Source organism: Quercus lobata, chromosome 8, assembly GCF_001633185.2.
Source record: "Quercus lobata isolate SW786 chromosome 8, ValleyOak3.0 Primary Assembly, whole genome shotgun sequence".
Taxonomy (NCBI): domain Eukaryota; kingdom Viridiplantae; phylum Streptophyta; class Magnoliopsida; order Fagales; family Fagaceae; genus Quercus; species Quercus lobata.
Window position 1 is genome coordinate 38,548,388 of NC_044911.1, and position 19,697 is coordinate 38,568,084.

The 19,697-nt window shown below is 32.2% G+C and overlaps 1 protein-coding gene across 1 annotated transcript; it reads right to left on the minus strand.

Moving 5' to 3' along the window:
* Positions 1-8,337: 8,337 nt before the first annotated feature.
* LOC115957280 (E3 ubiquitin-protein ligase RMA1H1-like) lies at positions 8,338-11,919 on the minus strand. Its single transcript, XM_031075491.1, has 2 exons — positions 11,740-11,919; positions 8,338-9,295 (listed from the first exon to the last, which is right to left on the minus strand). The coding sequence occupies exon 2, from the start codon at positions 9,253-9,255 to the stop codon at positions 8,491-8,493; it is 765 nt and encodes a 254-aa protein (XP_030931351.1). The 5' UTR covers positions 9,256-9,295; positions 11,740-11,919; the 3' UTR covers positions 8,338-8,490.
* Between the last annotated feature and the right edge of the window lie 7,778 nt (positions 11,920-19,697).

Consider the following 19,697-nt stretch of genomic DNA (forward strand, 5'->3'; position numbering starts at 1 on the left):
TTTCTTGTTTGTTAAATGGTAAGCTTTTTTCCAACTTTGAAAGGACAAAGTACCTTGATAAACAATGTGTTAATACTAAAACTCATTTTCTACATGTAACTAACATTTTATGGCCTAGAGTTGCTATTGATATTGCAGAAACCGACGGAAAAGCTATCTGAACATACTTCAGCAGTTCAGCGATAAAGGTTTAGAAGAACAATCAACAATGTGTTAATCCTCAGTCTTAAAGGGCTTGAACACCAAATTGTTCACATTTGAGCATGATCAACATGCTCGATTCATAAACTTGCAGTAATGCAGTTTACATTATCCTCATGGGCCTTGCTTGGGGTTGGGGACAAACAATTTGACTAATGTGAAACGCAAGAGGAGCATGTTTTGACTATGTCGGTGGTTAAGATATTTCTATGGTTTAATTTAGTTGTCCCATATGAAATGTCCTATCGTCCTTACAAAACAGTGCACAGCAAAGTGCAAACTCATAATGGAAATTTGAAAAGCTTTAAAGGTAAAAAGCAAGAGACAAAATGTGAAACACTTTCAATTAATAAGATCTTAAACTGAAGAATATTTTTCATCCATAGAACCCGTGGAGCAATTTGCTTAAATTAATCAGTTAAAGGACATTTACAACAATCGCCGTTTTATTTTTTTGTGTGGAAAAGGAATTAATGTGTTGTGAACGTGAGAATTTTTTTGACATTTCAACATGGATCAACTTTTTTTTTTTTGGGAGAAAGAACATGGATCAAGTTGGATTCGAAAGTTTTGGGTTTTTTAGCTATTGAAATAACAGCTTTTCCTACTTTATCTTTTTGTTTTTGTCTCCAATAAAGTTGTTATCTTTTTCTTTCTCTTACACCTTCCCAATATTCCACATATAAAGACAAAGACATATATAGTAGTCAATTTTTAGAATTATGAGCTTTTTAAATATTTATAACTATATTTTGATGCACGAAGCATTGTGGGATCCTCCTCCTACTAGGAAAAGAGAAAGAAACATTATGTATAACTTAAATATTGAGACTTACTGTGGAGCTTTTGGAAAGAATAATTAATAAGAGTTAGATGTGTTATCTTTTCAAGTCTTGGAACAGATATGGTGGCCTTTATCGTATATATTGTCTATGCTTTAAGAATTAAGATATTAGTTTATGAAGCAAATTTCAATTATACTTTATTTGCTTGATGCCAAAGCGAGCCACTATGATTAAAGTTTACTTCTTTACTTATGGGCAATATTAAAATGAAGAAGAAAGGCATCCTCCTGTATAGTTACTTCGACCTAGGACACGAAATGAATCTATTGCTTCTGTTTGATCAAACTAAAAAAAAAAAAAAAAAAAAATCAAAGATTAACATTCCCAAGTCTAAAACAAATTTGGTTTAGGATAACCTAATAAATTCCGGTTAATTCCCCAACAATCTTTTACTTTTAGGGCTAGTGAACTGTCATTATTCCACCACAAACCAAACCTAAAATATGACCCAATAATATTTAATCCAAAAACTTGACCCTCTACCAGTTTTTCTCAGCTATATGAGACCAACCATGTTTACATGGTAGCGAATGCTTCATTGCCAAGATCAAAAATAGGTGAGTGAATTAATGAAATGACAAATTGACAATGGACCAACTAGTAGGTCACTAAAGTTAGAAACTTTGAATCCTCAAGAACCTTGACTTCAAAATTAGAACAGCTCATTAGAAGGAAAGATTGCTTTACTTGAAATTATTAATTATCACAGCCAACAAAAATTAAGAACAATTCCAACAAATAGAAATGCCAATGCATTAGAAGTTGAAAAACTTGCAAAATCATGGAGAACATGAATTTAAGCGATTTAGATTTGACAAACTGACTAAAAGCTAATGAATTAACCATATAATATCAAGTTCAAATTACCTCAAAGTCATAAAACACAAGATTATAAAGCGGTTAGAATTGACAAAGAGACTAAATGCTACGCCGGAGGCAGATAAAGGGCAAGCCGAAATTCATACTAGTAAATAGTAACCCATGAAATTAGGAGTAGGGTGCATTGATTCAGCATTCTAGATGGAGTTTCAAAAAATTCAGCATTCTAGATGGAGTTTCTAAATAGAGGCCCCCACTATTGAAATTTAATCAGAAATTAATTCAACTTTTGATTAGTAAACCGCGACTCTTACAAATACAAATGATGTCATGTCACCATAATCCATTGAAAGGATATGAATAATTTGAATTCCTATTCTGAATGTGAAATGAGAGATTGTATAAGAACTTTCAGCATTTTATTTAAGAGGAAAATGTTAAGAATGGCTTAAAGGTATTGGTTTATGAATAATTTTTAAAAATAGTATTTTATAGGAAAATTATAAAACAATTAATTTTCTTGATAGTTTTTTATATTTTTCATAAAAATTGTGTCAAAATTTTCCTATTATAGTTTATTAATAATTGCCCTAAAAACACATGTCAACATGACTCTGGACTCTTTATTTAATGTCACTGTGACCCCAGAGATGATAGAAGTTAAGACACCTAAAATTAAAGGGTTTCTACAAATGTTTGCTCTTAGGGAATAATTAGTAAACAATTTTAAAAAAATTTTAATGAAAAAATAATTAACTATTTTTACAATTTTTTTAATTCTCCAAAAAAACTTTTTCAAAATATAACACACGTTAACCGAACGCAAAACTAAATTCATACGTTTAGATAAAAGGATGGTAGCTGGATTTTGATTGAGTGACTCAACAATAAGGGAATTCGAACCCAACAAAATAGATGGTTAATATATGTGTAGATGACACGTTATTCGGATCCAAAATTAAATTTAAATTTTTAGATAGAGGGATGGTAGTTGGATTTTGATTGAGGTGACCACACTGTTGAAATATTAATTCATTGTTTCACACTCCAATTCGAATGCACATAGTTGGATGGAACAAAATTTCTCCCCAAATTGTGTTGGTGAAAAACTTTTAAAATTTCTCATATATATATATATATATATATTGTAAATTTTGAAAATTTAATTGTTGAATTTTATGTTCTTTATGTTCTTAATATGTATATCAAATTTCATTCAAATTTGATATTATTTATTATTCAATCAATAAACTTATTTTGTATACACAATTTTAGATCATAAAAATTTGAAATTTTAACATTTGTTTGATGAGATAGCAATTGATCTTTGATTTTCTTGAAATTTTACATGCATAAAAAATATAATAATAATATGCAATTTAACAGTTAGATTTTCAAAATTCACATTTAATATAAAGATATATGAGAAGTTTAGAGTTTCTTTCCAAATCTAACTAATTTGGAGAGAAACTTTGAAATAGGTCATGTTTGGTGAGCAAGTTTTAACACACTTTTTTACATTTTAAACAACTCTATACATAGTTCAACACACTTTTTTATCCACACATATATCAAAAAGACCCAAACAACATTACTCATGCTCTCTACCCAACCCAACGGCCCTAACTCATTTTTTCACACTCCATGATTTTTTTTTTTTTTTGCGAGAATTTTCAGTCCATAAATATGATAGGATATCACAATTACGAATATTCATTTATGTGACAGAAAAAGGATTGTCCTTCCTATACGGTCTTTTGATGCCTATGCAGTTAATGCCTACGTTTCACTTTCTCGTGAATAACTGAATATCAGTAATAAAAATAAAAAAATAAAAAATCCTTTCACGTGAATAATGAATATATAGTTGTTTCCTGTGCCATAAATGTCTCCGAAAAGATATTTCAAGGACATCTCCATATTGATAAGAGAAATAGGGGCCTCCATCCTAACTATTTCTAAAACCAAACCTGCACCCCACACCACCCCCCACCCCCCCCCCCCCCCCCCCAAAGCAGCCAAATATATATATATATATATATATATATATATTTATATATAGGGAAAGGAAAAGGAAAACACAAACGTAAATTTCATTGCCCAACAATCTGAAAGCTGACATTGCACGAAATGATCTTGCTTCTCTGAACTTTATGTTCCCTATACGATTACTACATAAATGAAAACTTTATGATTGAAAACCAAGATTCATATCCAAAAAAAAAAAAAAAATCAAAATAAAACAAGATTTCCATACCCAGCTGGAGAAAGAAAATGAGAGGCTACCTGCCTGGCCAAAATGTTATCAAGAAAAACCATGTCACATCATCTTGGTGGGAGTTTTTTTTTTTCTTGAGAGGAGAATAATATCTATTGACTGGTTCAAAAATTATATATATATATATATATATATTTATAAATTAAACTATATACATTTTCATTTACAAATTTTTGTTTATAGACAAAACTAAAAGCTAGGACTATTCACGGGTCAAGTTTGTGCTCAACCCAAACTCGACTCAATGACTACGGGTCTCCAAGAATTGGACTTGCCACCAACCAGGAAAAGGAGTCGGTTCAGGGAAGTTGGATCTCCACTAGTGGTGGTCAGTTGTCGGTCAGAATTGAAGAAGAGTAGACTGGTCGAAACTCATTGGATTTGATTGAAATTCTGCCGGATTTGGCTATATCTCAACAATATCTTGCCAAATTTGGCAAGATATAACCAGAGACTACCTAAATACCGGCAAAGAACTGTGATTTTAGTGCATGGGGATTGGTTGATTTGGTTAGATTTAGGTTTTTATGCAACTCGCAGGAGTCGGTTTCTGGAAGGTGAAGACCCACTGTTGATCACCATAGGCAGTAGGTTGTTCGATTTTCAAGTCAAAGCAGAGATGGTTTGGACTAGTGGGCAGGGCCGGCCCTAGGCCTAGGCCACCGCCTAGGGCCCCCTATTAGAGGAAGGCCCCAAATTTTGGGGCAAAAATTGATATATTAAAAAAAAATTGGAGATATAGGAAAAAAAAATTAGTTTTATAATTTTCATCTACTTTCAAGAAATCTCAAAGTATTGAGTAATGTTAGAGATAATACAACTTTAAATACATGGTCTTACAAATAAAGTAATGCTATAATTTTACAAACTATTTTACAACATTTTTACAAACTGTTATTGTAACCAACTTCTTACTAGTTCTCATTTGGACCCACTGATAACATCACTTTTTTATTTATCTATAATCATTCTTCACATCATCAATTTGTAAAAGTTTTTGTAAAAAAATTTGTATCTCTAGCATTTTTCCTTACAAATATATGTGTCACTAATCGCAAAAAAGAATTCAGATAGAAAAATGCTAGAAATATTATTAATTTTACTTGAAAATTTTACAAATTGATGTGATAATTAATATGACATGTGAACGTCAATAACCTATTAAATGCATTTTTGAATTTTTTTTTTTTTGTGATTAATGATACATCTTTGCAAGTCTCATATTGTAAAATTTATAATATCCCTAACATCATTCATTCAAATACTTGTTTATTATCTTCTTGAAGTGTCACTAATCGCATTCATTTCTACATTGTTTGAAAGTATTTTTAGTAAAATTTGTTATATCTTTAGCATTTTTCCCAAAAACAAAAAAAAGCATATTACAAAATAAAAGGAATAGATTTTTGTTATAAAAAATTATGATATTAAATACAAGTTAAATATTATTTAAGTGATAACAAAAAGTTCCTATTTAAATATATTACCTTAGACCTCCAAATTTATTAAACCGCTCCTATGGGTTGGGTCCACAGTATGGAGGGACATCCCTAATAAAAGGTAAAGGCACTAGAATTAAATCCCCCAATTGATGCCCGAGTACTACTAATCATCCTTAGCTCAATTGATGCTTCTTGGAATCTTCAACAATGACGCTCAAGATTTGATCCCCATGCCCAACTTGTAGCAATAAGAGTCATTTGAAATCTAACCTACTATTGGGAGTTCAATTGGGGCTTTCTAACGTTTTCAAACAGTGACTTGTAGCTAAAAACAAGGGGCACTGCCTCAATGGGGGCTCGAAGGAAGTAGGTACTATGATATAAAAAAATCTTACTGTTGAAAAAGCTTACTCATCGGAAGTTCCGCGTAAAACAAACCCACGTGATTGAAAATTGAAAAACAAGTTTACTTTACTCTTACTCTATTGTCTTATACCTATACCAAAAGAATGAAAAATTACTTGTTTTGGTGAGAAAGATATGGAGGTGGCTACTAAAGTAATAAAATGAAGTTGGACTGCCAGTGACTTGCTTTGGCTGCTTTACCAAACCTGAGCTGGAGGCGTCAAAAGCAATAGCGACGGCCATGACATATTGACCTCTTTAGTCTTTTTCTTGGAACGTTGTCTTTTCAACCTCCCTATTAAGGCCGCCACATGGTCCACCACCACCAACACCACCACCACCACCTTCTTCAACCCATTTTCATCAACTTTTTTATTACAAAAAATAAAATAAAATAGCCATAGATGACAAAAATTAAAAAAAATGGAAATGAGATTTGCACCGTGACCATCATGGTCCATTGGTTTCGAATTTGGACAGGTCCTTTTTGGTTAACCAATTAGCCTACTTCTATAATCGAATCTTTAGACTAGTTGCTTAATTGCTTTTTTGAATATTAACCCTTATCAAAGTTGACAAGATAAACTTTTGTCGGCGATTAGTCTTCATCTGAATCAAGCTTTTCTAGCTTTGGTGGGTACCCCACTCCACTGCTACACAGAAATGTGGGATATGATATGAAAGAAAGATAACTAAATCTTATCATCAATCCTCCTTTGAAGTACCCGACATCATTGTTCATAATTCGTTGTAGACGTGTCGATAATTAGGTTTGGACGTATTTAAGGATTACTTGCAAGCATTGTTCTACACTTTCCAACGTATGCAATTCTCCATTTGAGTGTAACCGTCACGGCTTGCCCGTACCTAAAACCAACCACCCAAACTAATTGGAGGTTAAGTCATGCACGAAATAAGGAAGAGATTTTATAATATATATATATAAACTTTCGACTAATGACGTGGGTTTCTAATAATTGTGTTATCTATTATCAAACTAAAACTCAAAATCAATTTTTTACGTAATCTAAAATTAAACCACAAATTTCTTGTTAAGCTATTTTTACTAATTAAGTTAATTACAACATCAACCAAAAAAAAATGAATTTATGAGTTATTGAAGGTAGAAATCACGTGCACATTTCACTTGATGTTAATTCCTAGATAACTACAGTGAACTTATTATGAAAATAGTTACAGTTGGACTTGGGGAAAGATGGTTCGAAGAATTTTATATATTTCCGTCAAAAACATCAACACAGTTGAGTCCCGAGGCTCGGGCTGAAGCAACCATTTAGGATTAAACAACTTGGTTAAGTTAGTGTATAATTTTTGCCAACTTATTTTACTATTCAACCTATTTTTACTATTATTTATAAACTCCACTACACTTTTTGATACCATTCATAAATCTCATTGTATTATTTCAACTAACGTATTACTTTTATCTACCTTTATCTACAGTACTTACAGTAAAAAAAATTCAATTTCAGCAAAATAAGCAAATCTTAAACACACCATTTGTGTCCATTTGACAAAGATTATTTTTGCCAACTTATTTTACTATTTATAGATCCCACTACATTTTTTGATACTATTCATTGATCTCACTGTACTATTTTAATTAACTTTTACCTTTATCTACAGTACATTCAACAAAAAGTTTTCAATTTCAGCAAAATAAATAAGTCCTAAATGAACTCTTAGTGTGTGTTTAGCAAAAATTATTTTTACCAACTTATTTTCCTATTCAGCTTATTTTTACTATTATTCATAAGCTTCATCGCACTTTTTAGTATTATTCATTCAAGACAAAATTTAGTTACAAAATTGGTTGTAACTTAAGGCTATAAACTCACTTAATGAAATAAATATTACAACATATTTTGAAAATCTTACAGTTGAATTGCATGTTCTTTATGCTGTTAATACACATGTTAAATTTTGCGTCAATCGAATATTATTTATTATATGATATATAAGCTTATATTTTGTGCATAATTTTAAATTACAAAAACTTGTCATTTATAAAAATATATTGATAACGTAACTATTAATATTTAATTTTTTTAAAATTTTACAAGTATAAAGAATATAAAAAAAAGAAGTAATCCAATGAAGAATTTATCAAAACTCACCTTCAATAAAAAGATATTAAATAAGTCTGTAACCTAAAATTACAACCAATTTTATAGCTAAACTTTGTCCATTGATATCATTTCAAATAACTTTTACCTTTATTTACATTATTTTCAACAAAAATTTTTCAGTTTTAATAAAATTAACGCATCCCAAACAAGACCTTAGTATTTAGTATTTAGACATGCACCAAAGGGCTAGGAGTATATTATAAAGCACAGAAAAAGACCGGTAATCGCATATATTGCAGCTCTGGAAATGCAACATCTCTAACAACTACTACATCCGGCTGAATAAGCATATCGTTCATCTCAGACATTCGTATTTTTTATACAGGTATACAACGGGGAAAGCAAGAGACTCAGAACAAAAGTAGACACAGAATTAAGCAACAGAAGAGGAAAAAACAGATTCTGTTGAGTGACCTATCAGCCTGCATTACATGCCTTCTGACCCTTGGACTATTGCTCCCTGCAAGATTGTATGAATTTGGATAGGTATATAAATTTGTCATGGTGTTTCCAAACACCCTTGCATAAACCATTTCTCCGAACACACCAATCATTGGATCGAGCAAATTTGTCACCGTACCACCTGGAGTCATGGATGAAGCAGTATAACCCCCTGAGTTGGGTTGGTATAGTTGAGATTGATATGAATAATTCCCATGATAAAGTTGCTCAGTTTGGTGGGGACTTCTTGTTGGGCTAGTTGATCTTGGCGTACCAACCCAACAAGCAGGACCAAGAGGTCTTCGAGGAATGACTATACCAAGATTGGGGGCCTTGGTTTTAGAAAGCTTTGTGGTTTGGCCCTTGCCATAAAGTGGGACTAGGGAAGATTGAGAGATTTCAGCTTTGCATACGGGACACTGCTGTTGCTGCTCTTCGTCTTCAGTGGATGCATTCTGGGAATGAAGCCACTTGTAAATGCAAGGCCAACAGTAAAGGTGACCACAGAGTGTAACCACTGGATCTTGCACAAGTTCAAGACAGATGCTGCAGTCAAAGCCACTGGAAGCATTATTTTCGGAATCTGGGATTGTATCCGACACAGATTTCCACTTATCTTCGCCAAAGGAATCAGTTTGAGTCATGGTCCCCTCGAAGTACTGTTCTATGGCCATTTATCTGTTGCACAATTGCGTTTTCCTTCGATGCCTAAATCTGAGATACATAAGCAAAAACAACGTTAGTAACACATACATTTAATTGCAGATCAGCAGTATGTTTAATGAACAAAATTCAATTTAAAAGTATAGGTATCTCAAACTACTTTTAGTTGTTGATATCTCACACATACAAAATTTCTAGATGCTGACAATCTATTCAAGAAAACATTGTGCCCCACTAACACGACTCTTGTTATGGCACTCTTTTAACATTTCCAGACAGAAAACTCAAACATGGAACTGTATTCCGGCGGCAACCAAAAGCACATCTACTGTAATCTATACAACCACCAAATCATGAAATCAGACCCATATATTTATTCTTAACATCCGAAGGGGCCAAAGGGCAAAAAGAAACAAAAATCTCCATCCACCAAAGGGCAAGTTAGATAAAATAATGAATACATGAGGCCCACTGAGTTAAATCTAATCATATTGCAATAAATTATGCACTGATGAGAAATGGCATAGGGGCAGAACATTGGAGATTGAAGCACTCAGCAATTGGTTCTTCTAGAAAGTTTTCATTCATAAAACTATTCTATATTGCTTTTAATATTCTAAGAATCCAATCTCCACGAGAGCGAGTTCATTAGTATTAAAAGACCAGAGATAATTAATTGGAAGATGGCCTTCTAGAAAAGGTTCCGTAGAGATTCAATCACGGCTTAAGTCCTAGTTACCATAATTATTAATTTTTTTTTAGGTGAATATGGGGGGGGGAGCAGGTGGGGTAGATAAGTTAATTAACTTCTATAAACATAAATAAAAATAAATAAATAAATAAAAATCCCAAAACCATCGAAACAACAGCAATACCTCTCTTTTTTTTTGAGAATTAATTATTCTGTTTAAGGATACAGCAAACAATTTCCTGTGTCTTCTCTTTGGATCAAGTGAGCCTGACAATTTTTGGCAGGTAAGAATTAGCCTAAACGTGAGGTCCTCTATCCATTTTTATAAAACCTCCAACATAAACTTGACGAGCTCAGCTCTCATCCAACTACTGCCCAATTCATCTTCCAATTCAATGAGTGGGCCACCTAACAGACATCTAAAAGCTTGACACAATTTAATTTGCCAGTTCAAAACTAGCTGCAAAATCACCTTGCAAGAAATAAAGGTCTCATTTGGAAGACTTGTGAGCTTTAAACAATAATTTTTTTTAAGCAATAGAGGTCTAGGTTTACGGAGGAGCTGTACTAGATTGGGGAACAAATTTAATCATTGACCCAATAATATCTATTATTTCAGACTTCATAACACAATAGAAAATAACAAATATTGAACACTAATAACATTCCCAACTATCATGTATACAAGGAAGATTACTAAATCTAAACATTTAACAGAATTTGTGATCCTATATTCCAAAACTAAGATCTCAAACCTTTTATGCGTGCCAGTAGAGATGCAAGTTTCATATTCTGCATCAAATCATGTGACTTGGAGACTTAATAGAGCACGCAAAGCTAAGGATGAGTCTAATTCTTAAGCAAGGCACTAGATCCTCAACTAGTGAAGAACAAACTTCTACAAGTGCCCTCTATAGCTGCCTATAGCTAGAATCAAGGAGACAAATAACAAGAACAACAAAAGCTCCTACTATTCCTAAGTTGTACACCTTTATATACACGCATACACATACACATACACATACACAAGTCCTTATGCATAAGCAGAGCAAAAAGTTCTTAGGAATCGCCTATAATAGCAAGAAATTCCAAGTGACAAGGTCGACCAAACACAAATGACAAACCAAAGGATTCTAACACAGCATTTAAATTACTTTATGGAAACATGAAAAACAAGGCAACCGGCCATAGACTTGAAGCAGACAAAAAGGGTTGATTGCAGGCTGAAGTTTATCCAGACTCATTAGAAAGGACAAAATCACTTTTGATTTTTTTTTTTTTTTTGGAGTAAAAATTAACTCTTTAAATCATTAAAGGAAAATACAGCAGAAACCAGAACAAACCCAGATAGCAAAATCTTTTCTTTTTTTAAATTCTCGAGGTTTTATATTCTATAAAAAAAAAATTCCAACAAAGTTATTTCCTTTAACGTTCCATTGCAACAAACAGAGAACCATAGGAAACTTAAAATAATGGTATAAAATTATAGGAAAGACACAGAACCCGGATCCGAAAAATCATTTTAAAAAATTGAATGTTAAGAAGTGTACTTAAAGATTCAGCAACAAAACTTGGTGAACTGAATTTGGAGGGGGGCACTTATGAGTAAACCAAGGAATCAGCTTGTCCATTTAACCCATTCAAGAAGAAAAGGCACAGAGTTTTTATTTAAGCTTAAACCCAGAGACAAGCAGAGAGAAATAGAAAAAGAAATTAAAAGGATTTCATAGGCAGATCTAAACTCATTAGATTCTCTAGAGAAATACATAGAAAAAAAGTGAGAAAGAGAGATTGTGAAACGTACCAATGGTAGAGAGTAGAGACTGGTTTTTGTTTGTGATATATGCCTTTGAGGCTACTAGCTATAGCTTTTTTTGCCAATGGCTTTTAGGAGAGAAAGAGAGAGAGAAGTTGCGTGGGAATTGGGTGAAAGGTGAGGCGAGAGAGAATGAATGAGAACTATGAAGGCATAGGCGGGGTAAGAGCACTAGCTATTTATAAAAACTACTACTACTACACTACTCTATATTAGTATTTCTTTTTTATTTTATTTTTACTACTATATATTTATATTTATATTTATTATACCAGCACTAGCTTTCTTTTATTTTTTATTTATATATTTGATGAATTTATAGTTTCTAGAAATCTTCATTTCTTTATTTATAGTTTCTAGCTTCTAGTGTCTTTATTTATGAAGATAAACATTGCACTTCATCGTTCTCTGCCTCTGCTTCTTCCGCGTCCACATGGCCACACATCACAGCCCTTCTCCCTCTCTCTCGCTCGCCTCTTGACGTGGCACAATTACTTCTCCCTTATCCTTTTTTTTTTTTTTTTGAGGAGTTCTCCCTTATACTTTATTTATTAGAATTATATTAAACTTTATTTTACCACCTTATATTTTTGTCACAAGGTCACAGACTTTAACACAGTAAATCAGTTTTATAAGCACTTCTCATTAATTAAGTAATTCTTAAATATTTTCAAAAATAAAGAAGATGTTTCTTATATATTTATGGTAGAGTCCAATCACTAAATTTATAGTGAGATTTATCACAAATGTGAGAAGAGTAACCATCATTTATTTATGTACAATATTACCTTTTTTTTTTTTATTAACCTCATTTTTATATTTATATTATATATATTATTATGCTCCTGTGATGTAAAACTTATTTAAAAATTTTATGTAGAGTAAACATAATAAAATTTAACTTATGATGAATTATCTTAATAAATTTAACTTATGTAGAGTAAACATAAGAGCACTAGCTATTTATAAGAACTAATACAATTATTTGAAAATTTTTCTAGTACTAGATTTAGTGAGAGTTTGGATTCAACTTATTCCTGCGTTTGCGTTTTTGTGTTTCTTTTTTTTTTTTTTTTTTTTTTTTTGCCTGCTGTTGTTTTTGACTTTTCAACTTGTTCACTGTACACTTTTCATCAACTCGTGTACTGTTCACAGCAAAATAAGCGGTGGAGTCCACACCAGTGGGTCTCATTTACTGTTCATGGACCCCACAAACATCACTTTTCAGCAACTTTTTTATTAAAAATGGGTCTCACGGTACTATTTACACATTTAAAAATTATTTTACTACAGTGTTTTCAGTTTTCAATTTCAGTAACTTTCAGTTTCAACAACAATAAGTTATATCCAAACGGACCCTTAGTGGTTTCAAATCACATCATATTCTCTTCCTTGATTAAATTAGACATTGACCACCTTTCTTAAAATAATATATATTATAAGTTTTCATTAACAAAAAAAAATAAAATTTAAAAAGTGTTTAAATGTGTGAAATACTTGTCTTATAATTAGAAGTGCAACAGGTTAAGTTAAATAAGCTAGTGAACAATTGGTGGACAGTGTGAGTCTGTTTAGCTTATTTGCTTAAACGTGAGATAGAAAGCTTTCTCTCCAAATCATCTGATAGCCACTTTTTGTTCATATCTGCACCAAGTTTCTTGCTCCAAATCGCTTTCACACCCTTCTTTCCAAACTCAAAGCTGTCTTAGATTTGCTACATGAGTCTGAGGAGAATGTTAGACCCATTTGATCCTACGCCTATTGTAGTCATAAACTTGTAAAAGAAGTCATTTGACTATACTTGCAAAAAAATAACAAGTAAACCAATCCTAATGCATTTATATTACGGTTAGTCTAGGTAATTTCTTGTAACAAAATTCTATGATGTACAGTTTTTTTTTGGTTTAGACATCAATTCAATGTTTCTCTTTTCACAATATGGACTAATTATTACGAACATTAGCAAATAGAAAATACTTAAGCTACTAAAATAAAATTTGATTCCATTCGCAGTTCTTAGTGATGGAATTAGTTTTTTTTTTTTGGGTTGAAAAGTTTATTTGCTAAAAATTGATAAAAATATTTTTTTTTTGAGACAAACGATAGAAAATATAAAGAAGTGAGATTCAAAAAATAAAAATTTTAGATAAACAAATAAACTAAATAAAATAAATTTTTTTAAGAAAATAAATATAAAAAGCAATTTTGGGCATCAAATATGAATTTGCAGTCCATTCCGTATTTATGGAAAAGCAGTTTATACGTCGATTTAGCTTGGGATGGCGTTGGGGCTAAACTGATTTAGACATTCCTATTCCTATATTGCTATTTTTATTTTTTTAAGAGAAATATTCCTATTCCTATTCCTATATTGCTATTGTCATCTCATGACTCATGTAGTTAATAGCCTCCGAGAAATAATTGTGGACCAAAACACGCAGCTCAATTAATTTCTGGGTTTCTAGAATTAGACGATTTGTACGAGCACGCGTCTTATCAAAATTAAAAATATATTTAGATTTCCTTTTTCATCAAGCACTCGAAGGTTCTTAATGGAATTGACTCTTGACAGTATCGTTTAACAACTGTAAACCAGAATCGTGACCATTTTTTTCTCCTTTCATGCACACCATTTATTATAGTGCAATAAAATGAGAGATCTATACTGTTGCATCTGAAAAATAAATAAATAAAAATCTATACTAGTCTCAATATTTAACATTTTTCTTTCATTATTATTTTTTAAGATTAAAAAAAAAAATTCCTATGTGTGGTGATTGGCCCCGGCATGTTAGGAACCTAGTGGTTCCTAACAAAAATGGATAGGAATTGTATTGGAGTGTATGTGAATAGTGAAAAAAATTGACTTAATTCAAAGTAATCAGAAAGAAAGAGATTAAGAAATTGGTATATTTTTCAATAATGAAAATGTGATTACAAGTAGGTATTTATAGAATTATAAAACTATTCTATTGGCCCATGTGGCCTAATCCTAATGGTCCTATTATTCTATATGTATTAATAATTACAACGTGTTAAATGTTGTTAACATGCTTGGAAATATAACTAACAAAATGCAGTATTACAACAATTCTTATCTATATACTTATAGGGATTCCTAACATGGCCCACTTAATTTTTATTCATGAATGGCGTGAGACTGCTCATGTAATAGTAAAACTTATCATTTCTCATACCCACAATCTTGGACTCATAAGGTGGACACAAGGACTTTCTACCACTAGACCACCTCGGTAAATAGGGCTGTCTAGAGACCCAATCAACCCGACCCACCAGCCGCTGCTGACCGAACCCACTTGCTGCTGATCAAATCGACTTTGCCAGCAGTCGGCGACAAGTTTATTCCTCCAAAACCCAAGTTTTTCGAGTCGGGTGTCGGTTTTCCTTCCTCCAAAATCCGATCAACCCGATCCGACCAACCCACAAAATTTCCAGCAATATTTGGTAGATTCGACAAGATCTATACCATTTTCGTCAAGATCTCAGCGAGATTTCGCCAAATCTAGCCAAAATCTTGCCGAAAATGGCCTAAATTAGGGTGGATTTGGTGAGACATCAATGATTTTGGCCGTTTTTCATTGTTTTTATGTCGAATTCTCGTCAAATCTACGCCAAATTCTCGCCATTTTCTAGATTTTCAACCCCAACCGACCTGCCCAATCCTGTTGAAGTTTCAGCCCGCCTAATCCGATCATCCTCCCGGTCGGTGGCGGGTTGAGATTCCATCCACCTGATCTAATTGTGTCGGTTGCTGGTTGGGCACAAACTTGACCCGGACCGACCCGTGGACAGCCCTATCGGTAAATAATGCATTTTCCCTTTAGGGTCAGTTTGGTTGGAGGGGTAGAAAAGTGGGAAGATAGAAAATTGTGGGAGGATGGAAAAGTGGGAGGATAGAAAATATTTTAATTTCCCTTATTTTTGTTTTGTTGGGAGTGGAAAAGTGGAAAGATAGAAAAAATAAGTTTGTATAAATTTACGCATATACCCTTGTTAAAAAATGATACTCAATTAAAACCAAAAAAAGAATAAACAACCAAAAAAAAAAAAATCAATCACCTAAATTTATTAAAAAATAAAAATCATGTCTAGAAAAAAAAATCACATCTAAACAAAAACAAAAAAACACAAAAGAGAGCAAAAGAAAAAAAAAAAAAAAAAATATATATATATATATATATATATATATAACACTGCACGAGTAGGAAGCTTGCCCAAAAGAGAGAGGGGGGGGGGTTTGGGGGGGAGAAGAGGCAATGTCCAGGAGGAAAGAAAAAAGAAAAGGAGCAACGTGGACAAGCCCATGTGCAATTGCACAGGCATTTTTGTCTAAAATTAATGTCCAATTTTTCCCATCAGTTTTCTCTCCATTTTGGAGAGAACTTTTTGGTAAGCTTGGGGAGAAAACACCTAGGTCTCACCATTTATTTTCCTTCATTCCCATCCAACTCTCTCTCTCTCTCTCTCTCTCTCATGGCATTCCACCACAACACTAATAGGTTGCTAGTAGGGCTAATATGTCTCTCTCCCTCTTTTTCCACCTTCGGTCCTTCTGTTGCATACAACCTTATACATATATATAACAGCATATGGGAATAGTGGCATACTATTGAGTCAACTTCCAAACTTGATGTCTTAATTAATCAACTTCGGTTGGCAACCCTTTAAAATAGTCAAAATAGTTACATTAAGTGTCTGTTTGGCAAGATAATTTTTGCTAACTTATTTTACTATTCACCTTATTTTTGTTACTATTTATGGACCCCACTACATTTTTTTTGTATTATTCATGAGTCTCACTGTATTATTTCAGCTAACTTTTATATTTATCTACAGTACTTTCAGCAAAAAGTTTTCAGTTTCAGTAAAACAAGCAGATTTCAAACAAACCCTAAGTGTGTGTTTGGCAAAAATTAAAAAGCTAGCTTATTTTACTATTCAGTTTATTTTTGTTACTATTTATGGATCCTACTGTACTTTTTAGTACTATTCATGGGTCCTATTGTATTATTTCAGTTAACTTTTACGTTTATCTACAGTATAGTGAGATCCATGAATAGTATCGAAAAATTCAATGAGACTCATGAATTATAGTAAAAATAAGCTGAATAGTAAAATAAGCTGGCAAATTTTATCATGCCAAATGCACACTAAAATAAAAATAAAGACATATTGTAGTAGATGAAACAACTTAAAATGAGATAAAAGGATTTATCCTCTCCAAATTATAATTTTTGTTAGATTCCCGATGAAGTGAATAGGAGATAGATTCTCCCATACAAAGGAGGGTGGTTTTACAAACCACGGGGTCTTTGTGCATTGATACACGAAACAAATAACGCGCAGCCATGGTTTTATGTAAATCTACAAGCATGAAAATCTACATTTTGACACATCATGTTTCAAATAAAATGTACCATAAACCATGTTCAAATTCAAATTGGACAAAAACTTGATGAGTACAAAGTACAAACTGTTGGCATGCCTACGAGAAGTTATCGTGGTTCACATAAAATGTACCATAAACCATGTTCAAATTCAAATTGGACAAAAACTTGAGGAGTACAAACTATTGGCATGCCCACGAGAAGTTAGAGAACAATTATTATTATTATTATTTTGATATCGTTAGAGAACAATTAAGTATTGAGCATTGACTGCTGTCCAAATTTGAACGAAAATTTTCATATTATTGACGTTATAGTAAACAACACCTTCCTCGAAATTTCTTCCTGACGGAAAAAATAGTGCTTTATTATTAACACCCCCCCCCCCCCCCCCCCCCCCCACAAAAAAAAAAAAAAAAAAGCTTCTCACAACATTATGGTGGGTGGCACATGTTGATATGGTGTGAATGGTGAACTCAATGTCACTCCCAAAATTTACAAGCATGCACCTAATTTAGCAAAATGATCGAGATGGCCAACAAAGCTAATATATATATATTTTTTTTAATGAAAAAAAAGGGTCTTACGTGTGTGATTATTGACCTGGTCTACTTGAACTCGCAAAACTCATGACGTGGGGCACCCCTGGGTGCGTTAGGACTATCCTCATTGTGGTACAGCATTTTTGCGAAATGCACAACTTAAACCAGGTAACTCTTAGATCCACAAGTGTGACCTAGTATGAAATTCCTACTAATGCACCACGGTCGGGCAACAAAACTAATAAATTAAGAATAATGAAAGCTAGTATCACATTCTTGCCACATGTGATAAATGAATGAAATTTTAAAGAGTAATGCTACAGACACAAACTATTTTATAACATTTTTACAAAAGAAATGATATGTCTACAACATTTTTACAACAAATCCTAAGTGGCAAGTTGTTACTAGTTATTTTTTTTTATTTTTTTTTTTGGAGCTGTTACTAGTTGTTATTGTTAGGGCAAAAAAGTAATCTTGGCATTAGTTTAAAATTTGAACCAATAACAACTAACTAACAGTGATTTGTTGTAAAAATGTTATAGTCGTAACATCTCTCTTTTTACAAACTGCGAATGTGACTTTAGCATTTTTCATATAGTTATTGTAAGTAAAAATGTGATATTAGTGATGGGCCCATATTAGAACTAGTAAGAATTTGCCACATCAACAGTTTGTAAAAATGTTGTAAAATAATTTATGTCTGAAGCATTACTCAATTTTAAATGTTTTGTCTACTTTTCTGAAGGCTTAAAAGTGATACTTACACTGAGTCACCCACACCATAGCCTGCCTAAATTAATTTTCAAATGCTTATAGAAATTTTTTTTTTTCTTCTTCCTGGAGTTAAGATAAAACGCACGCTCCCTAGGACTCTAAAGGTCCGTTTGGATACCGTTTATTTTGCTAAAAATTAAAAACTGAAAACTGAAAACTGAAAATATTGTAGTAAAATAATTTTTAAATATGTGAATAATATTGTGAGACCTATTTTTAATTTTTTTTTTCCTGAATAAAGTACTTGTGGGTCCCGTGAACTATTTACTAGTTCACGGGACCCACTGAACAGTGCATAATATCTCCTAAAATGCGTGCATTAAAAAAAAAAAAAAAAAAAAAAAAAAGGGAATGCCAAAACGCCCAGATGCAAGCACAATCCAAACGCACAATAACCCGACACGTTTGGCTAGCTACCTTATGATTTTTTTGGAGGGGTTAGGATTACTGGATTAGCTTATCTTATTTTAATTAGCTAGCTTATAACTTTAAGTAAAGAAGTTAGCTTATTTAAAATTTAAAAAAAAAAAAAAATTATTCTGACAAAAACAAATGAAAAACAACTTTTTAACTTTAATGTAAACAAATAAACTAACCGAAAATAAATGTTACCAAACACGCCCTTATTACAATTTTTTTTAATCAATGTTACCAAACACACTTGAATGCAAAATGTGGGGTATTTTTTTATTGTTTGAAAAAAAAGGGTTACAACTTTTACATATACATCTCGTACATTGGGAAGACAGCAAACAACAGATGATGTACAACAGGAAGAGAGACTTTCCCAAAGAATTAAAGGGATATTTAGTCATAAATTAGATTTTTTTTTTTTTCAGATTGTTGAATACAAGCAACAAAAATAATTTGGAAGATGAACTACGTATTTTTGAAGATTGGGAGGTTTTTTTTTTTTTTTTTTTTTTTTTTTTTTTTTTGAAATCAAGATTGGGAGATATTAATTGTTGTCAAATGATCTATTAGTATTTGTGTGTTAAAAAAAAAAAATATATATATATATATATATATATATTGTAAGGTCCGAGTGATAGTTTAGTAGTACGTACCTACATCCTTTATTATGTTTAGTATATGAGATTCAAGTACCTAAAACCACCCCCCTCCCCGAAGTTCAAAATTGTAGAAAATAAAGGAAAAGCAAATTGATGGTTGGGACTTGGGAAATGAAGATGTTCAGCATCATTAATCAATGCAAAAT